Source organism: Staurois parvus, unplaced genomic scaffold (genome assembly GCF_062004578.1).
Source record: "Staurois parvus isolate SC_StPar_1 unplaced genomic scaffold, SC_StPar_1.0 ptg000540l, whole genome shotgun sequence".
Lineage (NCBI taxonomy): Eukaryota > Metazoa > Chordata > Amphibia > Anura > Ranidae > Staurois > Staurois parvus.
The window spans coordinates 1697157-1715286 of NW_028318336.1; the positions used below are offsets into that span (position 1 = coordinate 1697157).

The 18130-nt window shown below is 44.5% G+C and overlaps 1 protein-coding gene across 3 annotated transcripts in view; it reads left to right on the top strand.

The window, feature by feature from the left end:
• LAMB2 (laminin subunit beta 2) overlaps positions 1-18130 on the top strand; it is a 150615-nt gene that overhangs the window by 111107 nt on the left and 21378 nt on the right. For all 3 annotated transcript variants that reach the window (XM_089690721.1, XM_089690722.1, XM_089690723.1), the window contains exons 22-26: positions 10870-11094; positions 12821-13038; positions 15309-15405; positions 17131-17503; positions 17660-17844. In XM_089690721.1, the coding sequence (XP_089546847.1) occupies positions 10870-11094; positions 12821-13038; positions 15309-15405; positions 17131-17503; positions 17660-17844 (1098 nt within the window). The remainder of the gene's footprint in view (positions 1-10869; positions 11095-12820; positions 13039-15308; positions 15406-17130; positions 17504-17659; positions 17845-18130) is intronic.

The window sequence follows — 18130 nt, forward strand, 5'->3', positions numbered from 1 at the left end:
CTCAACTAACAATCTCTCTCCTTCCTGTGACCTCTATGGCTCTGTTTTCAGACACTAGGCCAGCTAAATAAAAAGTCTTATTGAACGGTGTAATGAGAGTTGGTGAGGATTAGTAGGTAGGAAAATCCGGCCCCATTAAACGTAATTAGGGGCACAGAAGAGGCTTTTCTTAAAGTCTAAAATGTAATAATGGTTCACTTTAAACAGACCCTGTCACCAGATCAATAATTGTTTTAAAAAAAGCTTCCTTTAACCCCTAGACGCCAAGCGCACACAAATATGCGGCTGCTCAGTGTCTGGGCCGCATATTTGCGTGCCATTTGAAAATACATATGTGCTGAGAGTGCGAGCCCTGAGCGCTCCCAGCAAATATGTCCATAACTCACGGAAAGGTCCCGATCTCCCCTTGCGATCGGGACCTACTTCGATCATGTGACCGCCGTGACAGCGAATCACAGCGGTCACATGACCCTAAAACCCTGCCCCGCTTCCCGGCTTCTGAATCCTCTTAAAGGGCCGGTGGCGCCGGCGCAAAGGGGTTAAAGTGGAGTTCCACCCAAAAGTGGAAGTTCTGCTTATCTGCCTCTTTTGACAGGTACCACGCTCCAACTTCTGCCTGAGTTCACTGAGGCAAACTGAGCCGGAAGTGTGCCCCCCCCCCTTCCTTTCCCCTGCAGCCCTCTGGGACACTTCACAGGTCCCAGAAGACTGTGGCCCATTCACAAAGAGCAGTGTGCTCCGCAATTGCACAGGAGGAAACCAACTGTGAAGCTGCAAGTCTTTACTGACAATTTTCCCTTAGTCAAGCACCCGACAGCCAATTGAAGAATCAGGCTGGTTTGAGGACACCGCTGGATCCCTGGACAGGTAAGTGCCCTAAAAATAAAAGTATGGAGCTACAGTATTTGTAGCTGCTGACTTTACATTTTTTTTTTTTGCGGCCAAGGAAGAGGGGGGGGGGGAATGGGGCGGAACTCCACTTTATGAATATACAAGGTGTGACAATTTAATTCTCAAAATATCCGCCATTTGCACCCCAGGGTTTTACAGACTGGTCTGTGTTTGTGCTCCATTGTAGGCACACTGCTTTGCATGGCTGTGCTATGCAGAGCCATGCAAAGCAGTCTGCAGGAGCTGACAGGGGAGAGAACTGTTTTGTTTACAAACAGTTCTCCCCCCCAGTTGGAGATGCTCGTCAATCACCGGGTGCCAGCTGAGGCCGGGAATGCGGCATGTGGAAATGCAAAATCATTTCTGCTATAGGGCGAACAGGGAGCGGTTAAGGAGGGGTGGGAAGATGCCCACGATGACGCAAGAAGTGGTCAGCCAAAAATGCAAAGGATGGATGCAAATGTAGAAAATGAAAAGGTTATGAGAATCTGGAGGAAAAGCCTGGAATTCTGACCTAGCAAGTAGATTCTCCACCACGACAGTGCTCCTGCACATGATGTGTTAGGTGTTTCGCAAGTTCCTGGTCCAGAAATCCATTCTGAAACTTGACCAACCACCTTATTCCCCTGACTTAGCATCCTGCAACTTTTGACTGTTTCCAAAATTAAAAATGCCTTAAAAGGACACAGATTTGATGACAATATGGACATTCAACACACTGCAACAAAGATACTGCGCAGCATTCCTGAAAACGAATTCCAGGAATGTTTCCAGCAGTGGCACACTCATCTAGAAAAGTGTGTCACGCCATTGCTGCGCAAGGGAAAAACTTTGTAGGTGACAACAGATGCTAGTGTATAGGTAAGCAAACTTTTTTTTTTACAGTTCACTCTGGGAATTAAATTGTCACACCTCATATGTATATGTCATGTATTTTATGTATGTTATTTACCTATAAATACCTTGCTAGTACCGGGTTGGATTCACTGAGGTGACACTCATTCATCATTCATAGTGGTGGCAGCCATTTTACGGTATGTGTTGAGGTGATGCTCATTCACAGTGGTGGCAGCCATTCTATGTGTTGAGGTGATGCTCTTTCACAGTGATGGCAGCCATTCTATGTGTTGAGGTGATGCTCTTTCACAGTGGTGGCAGCCATTCTATGTGTTGAGGTGATGCTCATTCACAGTGGTGGCAGCCATTCTATGTGTTGAGGTGATGCTCATTCACAGTGGTGGCAGCCATTCTATGTGTTGAGGTGATGCTCATTCACAGTGGTGGCAGCCATTCTATGTGTTGAGGTGATACTCATTCACAGTGGTGGCAGCTATTCTGTGCATTAAGGTGATACTCATTCACAGTGGTGGCAGTCATTCTGTGGGTGGAGGTGATGCTCATTCACAGTGGTGGCAGCCATTCTATGTGTGGAGGTGATGCTCATTCACAGTGGTGGCAGCCATTCTATGTGTTAAGGTGACACTCATTCACAGTGGTAGCTGCTATTCTGTGCATTAAGGTGATACTCATTCACAGTGGTGGCAGTCATTCTGTGGGTGGAGGTGACGCTCATTCACAATGGCGGCAGCCATTCTGTCCCTTGATGTGACACTCATTCACAGTGGTGGCAGCCTTTGGTGCTCAAACAAATTTCCATTCAAAGAACGATCTGGCAGCCAATTTGTGCATTGAGCATGTATACTCATAGAGCTGGCAGTCATGTTGTTTATAGAACGGAAGTTGGCGACATGTTTTTTTGCCAGTTTGAAGAATCATGTACTGAGGGTCACCTATCATTTTGGGAATGTTTTACAATTTCTTTTTCCAGGACGGGTAAAGAGAGCAGGAGGGGCCTGGCGTGAGTAAACGGCTTCTCGACCTTGCCACCACCCCATGCATGGCTTTCCCTTCACTCTTGTGGTCTAGACACTGAACCATGCAGGTGATAGATGTCACATATTAGAGCTCCTTTAGCTTTCCTCGGGTTTCTGAGGCTGGGGTTGCATTGTACTCAATGGAGCATTTCCAAGTGCTTCAAAAGTAGAGATTTACCCACCAATCCTCATTGGACAACAAGTGGAGGATTTTTGGCTAAAAGGAGAAACCCCGTGTCGGCACATCTGTGCAAAACATGCATATCCCCCCATGCTTTCCCCTTTAAAAACGCTGAAAGCAAAGAAAATTACCAGAAATCCAGTGAGCTTCTATCTTCCTAATGAGGCCAACAACATAGAGCCTCTGCTGCACTCAAAACCCAACCAGCATTATAGGCCCTTCCTGCTGGACTAGAGAACTCCCCCTATCCCCCGTCCTTCTCTGTCCTTCTCCATATGCATACATTGACATATTTTCCAGGAAAACAATGCCGCTGCTTTGACTTCCAAGAGTCTGCATAAGCTTTCTGTGTAGGGAAAGGTCTCTTGGGAGATATATATATTAAGAACTGACCTCTGCAGGAATTTTACAATCCTGGAGATGATGCCACAGGGAGTAATAAAAGTTGTTTCTCACTATAGGAGCAAGGTAAAAGAAAAAATAATCCTGGGGATATCTATAGAGGTAGAGGGAGCATTGGGGTTGCATTTGGATCAAGCCTATAAAAATTCTTTAATGACTTTGGGCCCCAAAGTAGGGAGGACAGGAATCCACGCCTCAGACACCAAGCCTCGGGAGAGCTGCTCAGCCTCATACTAATGTCGCTAATGTCCCAGTTTGACGTTTACTCAACTCACCAGTCACACCTTAAAGGACCACTAAGTGGAGACCCTTTCTACTAATGCCATTCACCGTGATGTTTAGTTTGTTGCTGTTTCCTTTTCTGGACAGACCAGTTAAATGGTCATGATGGGGAAGACGTTGGCCTCAGCTGCTGATCTCCTCCTGGAAGTGGCTGGTTGACTGGCTGACATATTGAGCCCCTATATACCATTGACTAGGACATGGAAATAAGTCAGAAGCCAAGCCTTCCTTGTTTCTCACAATAGGTTTTCTTTTGGTGGATAATGTAGGCTTACATCCATGGCAGTCTGAAAGTCAACACAAAAAAAAAATCAGATAAGAGTGACCAAAGATATGCAAAGCTTGGCAGCCCATAGCGAACAGGTACATTCTTACCTTTTACAGGTGGGTTGCTGAATTAAAGGTTACTTCAACTTGGAAATTGATCGTCGCTTTATGTAAATCTGGTCTGCATAACAATGGAGGTGTTCTATTAAAGGCTGGTTCATCAACCCACACCAACGCACAACGACACTGAGTAGGTGTTCACAGGCCCTACTGGCCACTATGGACCAATCAGTTTACAGCTGTGTCTAGAGCAGGTCTGAGATCAAACATCTGATTGGTTAATAAGTGCTGCTAAGATACTCTTACTGTAGACTATGGCTGTTCTGGGTCAATGTCAACTTTAGCAGCATAGGTTGCAGGTCCTGCCCTGTTTGTGGCCTTCCTGCTAAGTCATCCAAAGCGTCAGCCACATCTGCCTATCCCTTGGCCCAACTGTGGGCTAAGGAAACAGGAGAAGGATGCAGGAGCTCATCCATGGCTTGCATTCCATCCCACGTTGGTGGAAGCAATCAAAATCAACAAACTGCTGTCAACAGGGCTGCTGTTAGGTTGGCTGTATGGGGCCTCATGGTTACTAACAGCACCCCCCCCCCCCCCCCGTGAAAAAAAAAACCCCAGTTCACTATGATTCGGTTATGAATGAACACAGTGAGTGATCAGTTCTGCTTGTGTTCATTCAGGAAAGATAGGGGCTGGTAAATATGACATTTTTACCAGACCCTTCCCTCACTCTCCTTCCTGAAGGATCCTAATATGTGCTTGTAGCTGCCGGTGGGAAGCAGAGGAGGGAAGCCGGCAGCATTGCAGGGTGGGGGCCAGGGGTGGACTGACAACTCATGGGGCCCCTGGGCAACAGGGGATCATGGGGCCCCTGTGTCCTTGCCCAAACTCAAAAAAGCCTATGAAAAAGGTACCAGGGGCATCTCATGGGGCCCCCGACCAGTTTCCAAATGGTCAGTCCGCCCCTGGTGGGGGCACACAGGGGGGCCTGGGCAGCAGGGGGAAACGTATGGAGTACAGGGATGGTCATGGGTGCGGTGGGGGGAAATTATTGAAACCGATCCCTTGTATGGAGAGGAGAAGAAGCCAGCTTTTAGCTGCTGCAGAGGGAGATATACAGGGGATCGGTTTCAGTAATTGCCCCCCACACTGTGCTAACTACTCTCCTTGTCCACATACAATTCACAAATTCACAAATAGACATGTGCAGAACGTAAAACTTGTTTCATTTCGGATCAATTTGTTAAGTTACTAATTTTGTTTCTTTGCATTGGTAGCAAAATTTGTTTCATTTATTCGTTTTCGACCACTGAATTCTAAATAATCAAATAGAATTTGAATCTAAAATATTGAATCGATCCAAATTCATTTAGAAGAACAGCTGGTTCTATTCTATTTGAAATTCATTATTCTATTCTATTTTTTCTATTCTATTTTATTATATTCCTTTATTTTCTGTTCTATTCTATTGTTTTACCCTATTATTTTCTTTTCTATTCTGTTTTATTCTATTTTATTCTTTTCAAAATTTAAATGTCGGAAGATAGATATATTCTTTCTATATTATTCTATTCTATTTTTTTCTTTATTCTGTTCTTTTCTACTCTATACTATTTCTTTGTTCTTTTATTTTCTATTCTATTTTATTCTATTCTTTTATTTTCTATTCTACTCTGTTCTGTTTTACTCTTTTCTATTCTATTTTATTCTACTCTATTTCTTTTTGCAATTCGAATTTCGGAAGGTTGACATATTCTAACACTAACACACATAACCTATGATAACCTAGTAGTCAGTAATATGTTTATATTTAGAAAAAAAAAAATTAAAATTCGATTTGAATTCTATTCAAATGTGGTTTCGAATTTCAGATTAAATTTTGTTTCCTTATTTCGGATTTCATTTGAATTAATTACTATTGTAATTCAGAAATTCAGGTGCATCCGAATCTCCGAATAATGACAATTTTTGTCCAAATTTCAATTTGAAACTAAACAAACCGCACATGTCTATTGTGAAATGAGCCACGGTGAATACAACTGTGTACTAGGCCCTACCTACCATTCCAGGTTGGCTTCAGAGGGTTTCTTGACAGGAGTCAACACAATGCAGTAACTCTGAGCTCTCCCATACAGCTCCCTTCTTGTTTTTATAATGGACCAGAGGGTTTAATACCCCAATCCAGGCTGGTCGTGGGTGGCCCAGCTTTAGCAGGACCACATAGACATTCCACAGCTTCCTGCCTATCCCACAATTTATACATGTTCACATCACAACTGCCTGAACTGTGCACTCAGCTCCCAACTTTTCCATATTTGCAGATCACAGCTGCCTGAACTATATACACACCCCACTAGTTATATATTGCCGTATCACAGCCATCACGGTGCAGTCATCTACTTGCTGATCACAGCTGCTTGGATTGCAAATGTAAAGTGTATGAATCACAAGAACTACAGTATATACGAGTTATTTTATCCTTAGCAGCCATTGGACGCAAATGCTGCCCGATTCAACCATTGTGCAGGCAGACACAGTGCACCTTCAGAGGTACATATGTGAAGCTTTAAGGAACCTTTTATACCAGGTCTCACGACAATATTATGAGCTGATAAAACTTTAGTTAAAGTTTTTGCTCTTATCTGAACTTAACTGTTGTTTGTTTCCTCCTGTAGCCTCCCTAGCGGTCTGATTATGTCAGTATTTCTGTGCTCAAAGCGGTACTTTTTTTGCATGGAAATATGTTGTTTTTTATTGTAGTCCTGTCATTTTTAGGAATAACTCACTGAAATCTGTCCGAACAAGAGTCTAGTAAACATCCCGGGGATGATAAAATTTGAAACATGAGATAATAAATTATAATTAATAAATAATCATAAAAAATAATAATATAATAATCATAAATTTAATTCAATAATATAATCAAACCAAAAACACTGAAATTTGAAATAGAGCGCCAAGTTCGCACATCGCTGAGCAAAGTCGCAGAATCGTTTTCAGTGTCTGATGAGGAATTTCCCCCACGAATCATTATCACTCAATTCTGCAAGTGGTTCTGATTTACTATCGCTGTTCTCTAGCCGGTCTAAAACCGCTTTTGACCTAAAGGGACGCTTTTAGGACGCCATGGACGTTTCTCAGTTTCCAGGCAGAAAGAACATTCAAAATGCAGGCAGGGCGCCGGACAAAGCGCTCGGGACAAAATGTATGTGAAATGGTTTGATACAGGAATGTTATACTATGTGATTTTAGTGTATTTAGTGAATGTCACTTTTTAACATTTTTAAATTTCCCGCCGGTTCCGTCCCCCATACGTCCCGACGTCGCAGGGAACGGAACCCAGAACCCAGATGCCGGCATCGGCCGGAGGACATTGCCGGGGACACTGCAGGGGGGACATCGCGGGAGCGAAGGACAAGGTAAGTGCAGAAGAGATCCCGGAGCAGCGCTGCAGGGTATTCCCGAGTGTAGCTCAGGGTTACCGCTTGTGGTACTGAAACTTTACCCCGAGCTACACTCGGGAATACCGCCAGGGAGGTTAAACCCTTAATCTGTGGTCCATGCTGGGGTGTTACGTTACCTAATGGCATCTTACATCTCTATGGTTGACCACATGCACTACTTATAGCTGAAGACAACTTGATGTGAATAGATGTTAGACAATTATGACACTTCCGCGCTAACTTTATTTATTTCAGGTACTTATATAGCGCCATCAATTTACGCAGCGCTTTGCATATATATTGTACATTCACATCAGTCCCTAACCCTCAAGGGGCGTACAATCTAAGGTCCCTAACCCTCAAGGGGTGTACAATCTAAGGTCCCTAACCCTCAAGGGGTGTACAATCTAAGGTCCCTAACCCTCAAGGGGTGTACAATCTAAGGTCCCTAACTCACATTCATACATACACATACTAGGGACAAGTTAGACAGGAGCCAATTAACCTACCAGCATGTCTTTGGAGTGTGCGAGGAAACCGGAGTACCTGGAGGAACCCCACGCAGGCACAGGGAGAACATGCAAACTCCAGGCAGGAGGTGCCGTGGCTGGGATTCGAACCAACGACCCTAGTACTGCCAGGCAGAAGTGCTAACCATAATTTCAAATATCACATAAAAATGAAAAGCAACAAAAAAGCAGCCAGCACAGTATCGCAGGTAACAATACACAAAATATATAAAACAGAAAAGATACGGCGCTATAAATAAAGAATATATAAAAATATAATATTGCCAAGAATCCAGAGCCTTGAAATGGCAAAAATTCTAAGACTGGTAGTGTGAAGAATCTAGTCTAGTAGTGCGAAGAATCTAGTCTAGTAGTGCCAAGAACCCAAAGCCTTGAAGTACCAAGAATTCAGAGAATGGATAGTGCCAAGAATCCAGATCCTTAAATTGCCAAGAATTCAGAGCTTTGAAATGGCAAAAATTCGGAGCCTTGTGGTGCCAAAAATCTAGAGTCAAGTAGTGCAAGAATCCAGAGCATTGAAATGCCAAGAACCCAGAGCCTGGATGTGCCAAGAATCCAGAGCCTTATAGTGCCAAGAATTCAGAGCCTGGTAGTGCCAAGAATCCAAAGCTTGATAGTGCCAATAATCCAGATCCTTTAAATGCCAAGAATTCAGAGCCTGGTAGTACCAAGAATCTAGAGTTTAATAGTGCAAGAGTCCAGAGCCTTAAAGTGCAAAAACTCCAAAGCCTGGTAGTACCAAAAATTCAGAGCCTGATATTGCCAAGAATCTAAAGCCTTTAAGTATCAAGATTCCAGAGCCTGGTATTGCCAAGAATTCAAAGCCTTTAAGTGCCAACAATCCAGAGCCTGGAAGAGCCAAGAATCTAGAGTCTAGTAATGCAAGAATCCAGAGCTTGAAAGTGCCAAGAATCCAAAGCCTGATAGTGCCAAGAATCCAGATCCTTTAAAGTGCCAAGAATTCAGAGCCTAGTAGTGCCAAGAATATAGAGTCTAATAATGCAAGAATCCAGCTCCCTGAAGTGCCAAAAATCCAGAGCCTGATAGTGCCAAGAATCCAGAGCCTGATAGTGCCAAGAATCCAGAGCCTGGTAGTGCCAAGAATCCAGAGCCTGAAAGTGCCAAGAACCAGAGCCTGGCAGTGCCAAGAATCCAGAGCCTGGTAGTGCAAGAATCCAAAGCTTGATAGTGCCAATAATCCAGAGCCTTGAAGTGCCAAGAATCCAGAGCCTGGTAGTACCGGGAATTCAGAGCCTGACAGTGCCAAAAATCCAAAGCCTTTAAGTGCCAAGAATCCAGTGCCTGGTAGTGCCAAGAATCCAAAGCCTGATAGTGCCAAGAATCCAGAGCCTTGAAGTGCTAAGAATCCAGAGTCTAGTAGTACCAGGAATTTAGAGCCTGATAGTGCCAGGAACCCAAAGCCTTTAAGTGCCAAGAATCCAGAGACTGGTAGTGCCAAGAATCTAGAGTCTAATAGTGCAAGAATCCAGAGCCTTAGCGTGCCAAGAATCTAGAGCCTGGTAGTGCCAAGAATCTAGAGTCCAATAGTGCAAAAATCCAGAGCCTGGTAGCAAATTGGCTCGGAGAACAAATGTAAAAACATGGGCCACCAATCCTTAACTTAATCTAACTTAGGTTGATTGTCACACTTAGCCAATCAGTATTGATTATCCTATTGCCAGGTGGCTGCTAGTTACTATAGAAATCTTAGTTTTTTATGGTCCAGATTCTATAAGTTGAGCTCCTCTTCCAGTGCAGCAACTGACAGCTCCAGTGCTTTTTCAGTGAAGGATCCTGTAATTTGTGAATGGATGAGGAGGGTGGAAAGGGGAGAACAAAGTGCATTGTATTCTTTTCACATAATGGAAGGCACTCTGTGAGAAAATAACGGGAGATTCTGTCATTTGCCCGCCCTTTCTCCTCCCTCCCCCATTCACAGAATGGCAATAGGGTAGTCAAAGTAGAGGTAAATTATTTCAGTGAAAAACGAATTTCTAATCATTAATAATAATGAATAAAAAAAAACCAAGCATGATCTGTGACCTGGAAAAAAAAGAAAATTCTTGGCCATGAAAATTCTTTTCTGTAGGAACATGAGGTGAAATTAAAGGCTTGGTTGGTCAAATTTTGAAATCAATGGTGGTACCATCACATTAAAAAACTCACACAATTTCCAATTTTTTAAAGAAAATTCATTAGGAATTCGACGCATGTATGGCCTGCATAAGGGTTTATCCTCCCAAACCAACTGTAATAAAAGAAAATTTCAGAGGGCGGGACCATCTAAGTGTAGATTATTTATTGCACAAAAAGTTAAAAGCAAACAAGAGACAACATTAACCTGTATCAAGAGATAACTTGCTGAATGAAGAAAGGTTGACAGTTGGTGGAAGAAAGACAGCCAATATCATTACGTATAGAGATAGTTACATAGTTAGTCTGGCTGAAAAAAGACAAAAATCCATCCAGTTCAACCATAGAAAAAAACAAAAAAGGTATAATCCTACACCCACAGTTGATCCAGAGGAAGGCAAAACAAACCCAGCAAATCATGATCCAATTTGCTCCTGCAGGGAAAAAAATTCCTTCCTGATCCCCCGAGAGGTAGTCAGATATTCCCTGGATCAACTTTAAAGGAGATAAAGGGGTTGTTTTACTAAAGGCGAATAGACTGTGCACTTTGCAAAGTGCAGTTGCTCCAGAGCTTCGTAAATGCACTTTGCAAAGAATACCCAATCACATGCAAGGGAAATAAAAAAACAATCTATTTGCCTTTAGTAAATCAACCCTAAAGTTTATTTTCTCAATGTATGGGACTTTCCTTCATTATAACAAGGACAGTAATGATGGTAAGACATGGCTGAGGGTCGGCACTGTAGCCTTAGGCTCCAGAAATGTGTTTGTTGCGGCATTTTCAGTAATGGTCTTATAATCCCCAGGATCGCGGTGTGACGAGTGCTCCCCTGGATTCTACGGAAATCCATTCCAGACTGGAGGACGATGCCTGCCCTGTCAGTGTAACAACAACATCGACATGACCGACATCGGGTCCTGTGACCGGCGCACCGGCCTGTGTCTCAAGTGCCTATACAACACGGAAGGACGTTTCTGCGAGCAATGTCGCAACAGCTACTATGGGGATGCATCAAGACGGAACTGCAAGAGTAAGTGCCTGAACTTGCTTCATTGTCTACAGCAATTCTACTTTTTTTCATTTAGTGTGCCTCTATGGCCATGGGTTAGGGAAGAGTTTAGAGGTATGTCAGACTGGCGGCCCTCCAGAGGTTGCAAAACTACAAGTCCCATCATGCCTCTGCCTTTAGGAGTCATGCTTGTAACTGTCAATCTTGCAATGCCTCATGGGAATTGTAGTTTGGCAACAACTGGAGGGCCGCCAGTTTGACACCCATGACTTAGAACCTCTGTCAGGTCTTTATTGCTGGCTCTGCCCATGCTAGGTAGGTTCACCCTCTCTATTTATTCTGATGTCCATTGTCACCAGGACTGTTAGTGATGGGAAATCCAACATTTTACCGTTGTCCTTCCCAGCCTTATTGCCCCTGGCCCACCCCCTCCATGTAAATGAGTGTAAACGCTAGGCGTGTTTAGCGCTTGAACGTTATTTAATTTCAATGGCCAGAATAAATTATTATTCTAGGCAATGAAATCAATTGGCACCCACGTATTTACAAGTGTCAAGCATTTTTTTATGCCCAAAAACACAGATGCCAGGAGGAAAGTTAGCTAGAAGAGAGTTGACATTCTTTAGAGCAGTGGTTTCCAAACTGTGGCCCTGGGGCTGGATAATGGGCCCTTTGCTTTCTTTTATCCAGCCCTCGGGGCACTACTCCAGCCACTGGCGCCAACAAAGCGGGATCATTCCTCCCACTGACCCCAGCAAAGGGGTGCGATTATTCCCAATGACACCAACAATGTGGCACAATTCCTCCCAATGACATCAATGATGGGACATAGTTCCTCCCAATGACACAAACAAAGGGGCATCATTCCTCCCACTGGCCCCAGCAAAGGGGTGCGATTATTCCCAATGACACCAACAATGTGGCACAATTCCTCCCAATGACACCAATGATGGGACATAATTCCTCCCAATGGCGCGAACAAAAGGGCATCATTCCTTCCACTATCCCCAGCAAAGGAGCGCAATTATTCCCAATGGCACCAGCAATGTGGCACAATTCCTCCCAATGACACCAATGATGGGACATAATTCCTCCAAATGGCGCGAACAAAGGGGCATCATTCCTTCCACTGTCCCCAGCAAAGGAACGCAATTATTCCCAATGGCACCAGCAATGTGACACAATTCCTCCCAATGACACCAATGATGGGACATAATTCCTCCCAATGACCCCAGCAAAGGGGCACAATTATACCCAATGGCACCAACAATGTGGCACAATTATTCCCAATGACACCAACGATGGGGCACAATTATTCCCAATGACACCAATGATGGGGCACAATTATTCCCAATGACACCAACGATGGGGCACAATTATTCCCAATGACACCAACGATGGGGCACAATTATTCCCAATGACACCAACGATGGGGCACAATTATTCCCACTGACACCAACTAAGGGGCATAATTTCTCCCACTGACACCAGCGGTGGGGCATTGTTTGCTCCCACTTATGCCAGGTCATTTCTACTCCCACTAATCACACTCCAGCCCCCCTTAAGTCTCAAGGACAATAAACTGGCCCTTTTGTTTAGAAAGTTTGGAAACCCCTGATCTAGAGAATTACATGAAGTCTCAGACTTCAGAGTGAAGAAGTCATATTACATGTTAGACTCTTATAGAAGCAATCATATCCTAGAATTTATCAGTCATCCTCATCCTTGTCGTTGTGTTCTTTTGCAGAGTGCGTCTGTAACTTCTTGGGAACCGATCGCGGTCAGTGCACCTCCAGAGACGAGTGTCTGTGCAACAAAAGCAGTGGCCAGTGTCAGTGTTTGCCCAATGTCAAAGGACAGAGCTGTGACCGCTGCAGCCCCAACTTTTGGAACCTGGCGAGCGGGAAGGGGTGTACCCCCTGCAACTGTGACCCCCACAACTCCTTCAGCTTGAGCTGCAATGAGGTTAGTCCTTTGGGGGGGGGGGTGCTGGGGGGGACTGTGCTGGGCAGCTATTCCAGCACTGTCCTGCCATAAGGTCACGTTGCGGTGGTGCGAACTGGAAAAAAGTACAGCATGTAGCATTTATTTTACCAATGAGTGATTGGCTCATTGGTAACACTGCTGTCATCCTACTGCACACCAATGAATTGAAATGCAATGAATGAAAGGGTGGGGAGGGAGGGGGGACAGTCAGGCTGGGGTGGAAGCAGGGGCATATTTACCACAAGGCAAACAAGGCATTTGCCTAGGGCGGCATATTTCAGGGGGGCAGCACCGCCACCCAGAAGAAGGGAGACACATGGCATGGGCAGGTGGGATCCAAGAGAGGCTGTGGGCAGCTTGACGGTGTGTGCAGAGTCTGACTCTCGTTCCCAGGGATGTCCGGAGCTGTGAAGGTGAGTGTCGGGGGGGGGGGGGGGAATGGTTTGCTGGTGCATGGGGGGAGGTGGTAGTGAAAGCCTTTCTTGGGGAGGGGGGGGGGCTGGGGTGTTGTTGGTCAATGTCAGGCTCTCTCTGCGGGGAAGGAGGGGTATTTTTGTGTTGCCCAGGGCAGCACAAAACCTGGGTGGAAGGACTAGATGATGCTTGACGTCCTGCATCCTGCAAATGAGGCGGAGCTCTATCTGACTTGCTGCAGCTTCTAATGTACATTGTGAGAAGCACACAGCGTGCAGGTAAAGCAGAGGAATAAAGTTCAATACAGGACAGGAGTAGGTACAGATGTGCAAGACTGAAGGGAAGGCTGGATTTCAGCTTTAACCACTTAAGGACCACCCGTCCTCAATGTACTGCAGAAGGACAACCTGTGCAGGCAAAGCGTTGTACTGGTATGTTGCTGCCTATTTCCGGCATCCCCCCCCCGCTGATACCCGCTCTTTTCATACACAACGAGAGCCTGTCGGCAAGTCTTGCTGCACAATAATTCATGGTCAGGATTTGCTGTTCAGCTGTGTCCAATCACAGCCTAGAGCTCTGTGTTGACAAACAACACAGAGCTCTGTACAGAGGGAACGATCTCTCTGCTTCTGTTTCTTATTCCTGCAAATCAGGGATGAGAAACAAAGAGATCAGTCAGTAAAAGCAGCACATAATGCACACATTACACATTGTTAGGCACATGTTTAACCCCTGTATTGTACTGTCTCCCTCCATAATGTAAAGCGCTGAGCAAACTATGGGCGCTATATAAGTCCTGTATAATAATAATAATAATGAGGACTCATGATCGGAGCTACAGGACTCCATCCCAACCCACATACCGCCCTCCCAGCTCTGCTCGGCTTGATTGTCAGTGGCTCCTAGAAGGTGCTTCACTGTTAAGACGTCAGCTTTGGGGAAGGCAAAGTGGGAATGTGGAGGGATGTAGTTCTTCTCGCCTTTTACGTCATTCCAAAGCTCATCTCCAAGCAGTGCAGTCACATGGGAAGAGAGGCTGTGTGGTCATGTGAGCACTAATTTAAAGAAAAAGTAAAAAAAAAAATTTCAATAAATCAAGTATTATTTGACAATAATAAAGTTTTAGAATATCATAGCAAGCTTTGCATTACATAGTTACATAGTTAGTCTGGCTGAAAAAAGACAAAAAAGTCCATCCAGTTCAACCATAGAAAAAAAAAAAAAGCTATAATCCTATACCCACAGTTGATCCAGAGGAAGGCAAAAAACCCAGCAAAGTATGATCCAATTTCCAGATTCCTTCCTGATCCCCCGAGAGGCAATTGGATATTCCCTGGATCAACCTATAAATGTTATATCCAGTTATATTCTGTGTATCCAAGAAAGAATCCAGGACTTTTTTAAAGCAATCCACGGAGCTGGCCACAACCAACTCTTCAGGGAGTCTATTCCACATTTTCACAGCTCTTACTATGAAGAAACCTTTCCGTGTTTGGAGATTAAATTTCTTTTCCTCCAGACGTAAAGAGCGCCCCCTTGTCCTCTGTGATGACCTCAGGGGGAATAACTCTACATTAGAAGACTTTGCTTATAATTTAAAGGGCCAGCATACTCAAATTTCAGATATTAATTTCATAGAAGTTTGAAAAAAAACACTCAACAATTACGTATGTAAAATCTGAAAGATTATGTCTGAAACCAATTTCTGACAGACAGCTGCCTTCCCGACTTATATTTATTTCTGGGGTAGGGGGGACCTTTTTATATTTTAAAAGTTCTGCAGATTTGTTGCTATCTTACTTTAATATTATTCTTTTTTTTTTCTCTTTTTAAAGTTCACAGGAAAGTGTCAGTGCAGACCTGGATTTGGAGGATCTATGTGTACGGAGTGTCAGGAGAATTACTGGGGGAATCCCAGTGTCCAGTGCAGGGGTGAGTGCCTGAAATATGATTTTATTAAATATATTTTATTATTCTTTAAAAAGTATTGCAGCACAAAAGCGTCATGATCTCACACATAGAAATACGTACCGAAAAATGACAAAGAAAGGCACAAGCAGTGTAAATAGAAGAATTACACAACCAAACTCCCTTCATAGCGCTCACCTGCCCATCATTTGGCAGGACAGTCCCTCTTTTGCAGTGCCAGGACAAGGTCATCTAGGGCCCAGGGCGAACATGCCAAACTGCACACCCCCCAAGATATATGAGTATTATGTGTCAGCAAAAATCCCTTCCCCCAGGGGCGGACTGACTATATCGGGCACTGCCCGAGGGCCCGGGGCCAGTAAGGGGCCCCATGAGATGCCCCTGGTACCTTTTTCATAGGCTGTTTTGAGTTTGGGAAAGGACACAGGGGCCCCATGATCCCCCTATTGCCCGGGGGCCCCATGAGTTATCAGTCCGCCCCTGCCCTCCCCCCCCCCCCCAAGAAAAATTGAGCACTAATCTTCATGCTTACCCCTTAAGCACACATTGCCCCTCCTCCCAGTACAAATCCACCCCCTGCTGCAAACCCCCTCAAAGCAGAAATCTTTGCCCCCCCATTCCCCTTCTCCCAATCCCTCCTCCTAGTATAGATCCTCTACCCCTCAAATTTGCGCTCTGAGCACAAATTGTCTCCCCCCCACTCCAAAGCCCCCTTCTCAACACAAATCAACTCTCCAATCCCCCCTCCTAGCACAAATCCCCCTTCCAAATTTCAACCCTTGCACAAATACCCCCCAAACATTTCTACTAGCACAAATCCCCCCTCCCAAAAAAAAAATCCCCCTCCCCCACCATATGACCTCTTATAGCACAAACACTCCAAATCCTCCTCCTAGCACAAATTCTCTTCCCCCCTCCTAACGCAAATCCCCCCCAAATCACCACTCCTAGCACCCCCTCCTAAATTTCCCCTCCTAGGACAATTATTAACCCCTGCTGTCCCCAAAATCCCCATCCCAGCACAAATCCCCACCCACCAATCTCCTTATAGTGTCCCACTCACCACCTTACATGATACCACAGTGCCCAGGGCAGCCAACCCTTCTGCCCACCCCTTGTCCGAGCCCTACTCTTTCAGAACCAATACCCCACCGGTGTACCTCTGTCCTCCTCAATTTTCCTTTTTTTTTTTTTGTCTAATCCCTGTGAAAAATGTGTTTAATTTAAAAATTAAAAGTGTTATAGTTCAATAATGGTTTCAAGGTATTCAAACTGTTTGTTTTAGAGTGTTCAAAGAGAATGCGCATGCGTTGCAGTACACCACAACACATGGTAATGCACTGCCCTGTGTTGTAGTTTGCTATGTTGTAAACAAAGGTGCACATTGGATTTTTGGGGGATGTTTTGGTGTGTTGACAGTCCATTTTTTTTTTTTAAACAAAAACCAAAAACATGTGGCACTATACCCAAATCAATTCTGTGACCATGAAATCCATATTGAAATTATAATAATATGAAAACATACTGTATATGACATGCAAATCACACATAGAATGACCAATCTCAAACTAATTAAAGAATAGTAAAATAAAAAGTGTCCAAAAACAATAGTCCACAACAAAATTAAAGAAAAAAAAAAAGTATTGGCTGAACATACCCTTCAAATAATTCTCATCCATCTGCATTCCTTCTGGTCCTTGCACTGACTTTCTGATCATTGATTGGCAGCTTGTGACTGTGACCGCCGAGGCATTCAGTCTCCTCAATGCCACCGAGCCACTGGCCACTGCACGTGTCGCCCGGGAGTCTCAGGCGTTCGCTGTGATCAGTGTGCCCGCGGCTTCTCCGGACAGTTCCCTGACTGCCAGCCTTGCCACCAGTGCTTTGGAGATTGGGACCGCATCGTCCAAGACTTGGCCACTCGCACCCGAGACCTGGTACGCCGCGGCAAAGACGTCCACCTGACCGGCGTAGCCGGAGCCTACAAGAAAAACTTTAAAGACATAGAGGACAAACTGGCCAAGGCACGAAAGATCGTCAACTCCCGAAACGCGACGGTGGAGTCGGTTACAAATTTGATGAAAATAATGGACGACCTAAGGTCAGTGGATGAATACGTTATGTAGCTAAACTGGAATATTGGCGTTTCACCCCACCCAACCCAAAAGTAAACACGAAAAAAACTCTTTGTGTGTGCAAAATAGCTTTTGAAGTTGTGCTGTATCTCTTTTTTTTTTTTATTTACTACGTTTAATAGGAATAAAATTAATGAGTCAACGGAGGCACTAACCCAACTGGAGACTGAGCTGACCAATGTACAAGATGAAAACTTTGACGCCAATCACGATCTTGCTGAGCTGGAGAGGGAGGCGCGAAGCCTAAACATGACCGCTAAGGAGAGGGCACATCAGCTGGAAGTTCTGAAAAACTCCAACTTTTTAGGTAAGGTGTGAAGTTCAGCATATGAAAAAAACACAAATATTGGATTCCCATCACTAAAGATGACAAGAACACATGGCTTTTCCCCCATCCTGTCCTTACTATGTCAACATATCCATAGACAAAGCAATCAGGGTATTGTACAGGGAAGTTCTCCATGTACGTTTTCCCATCAGCCATTCATTTTTGTATTCAAATAACTGGAAGAAGGACTTTGGGAGGTTGTATAGTGATGGCTGTTGCAGATCGGATTGTGTATGATTAGAGTTTGGATTGGTCATGGAGATTC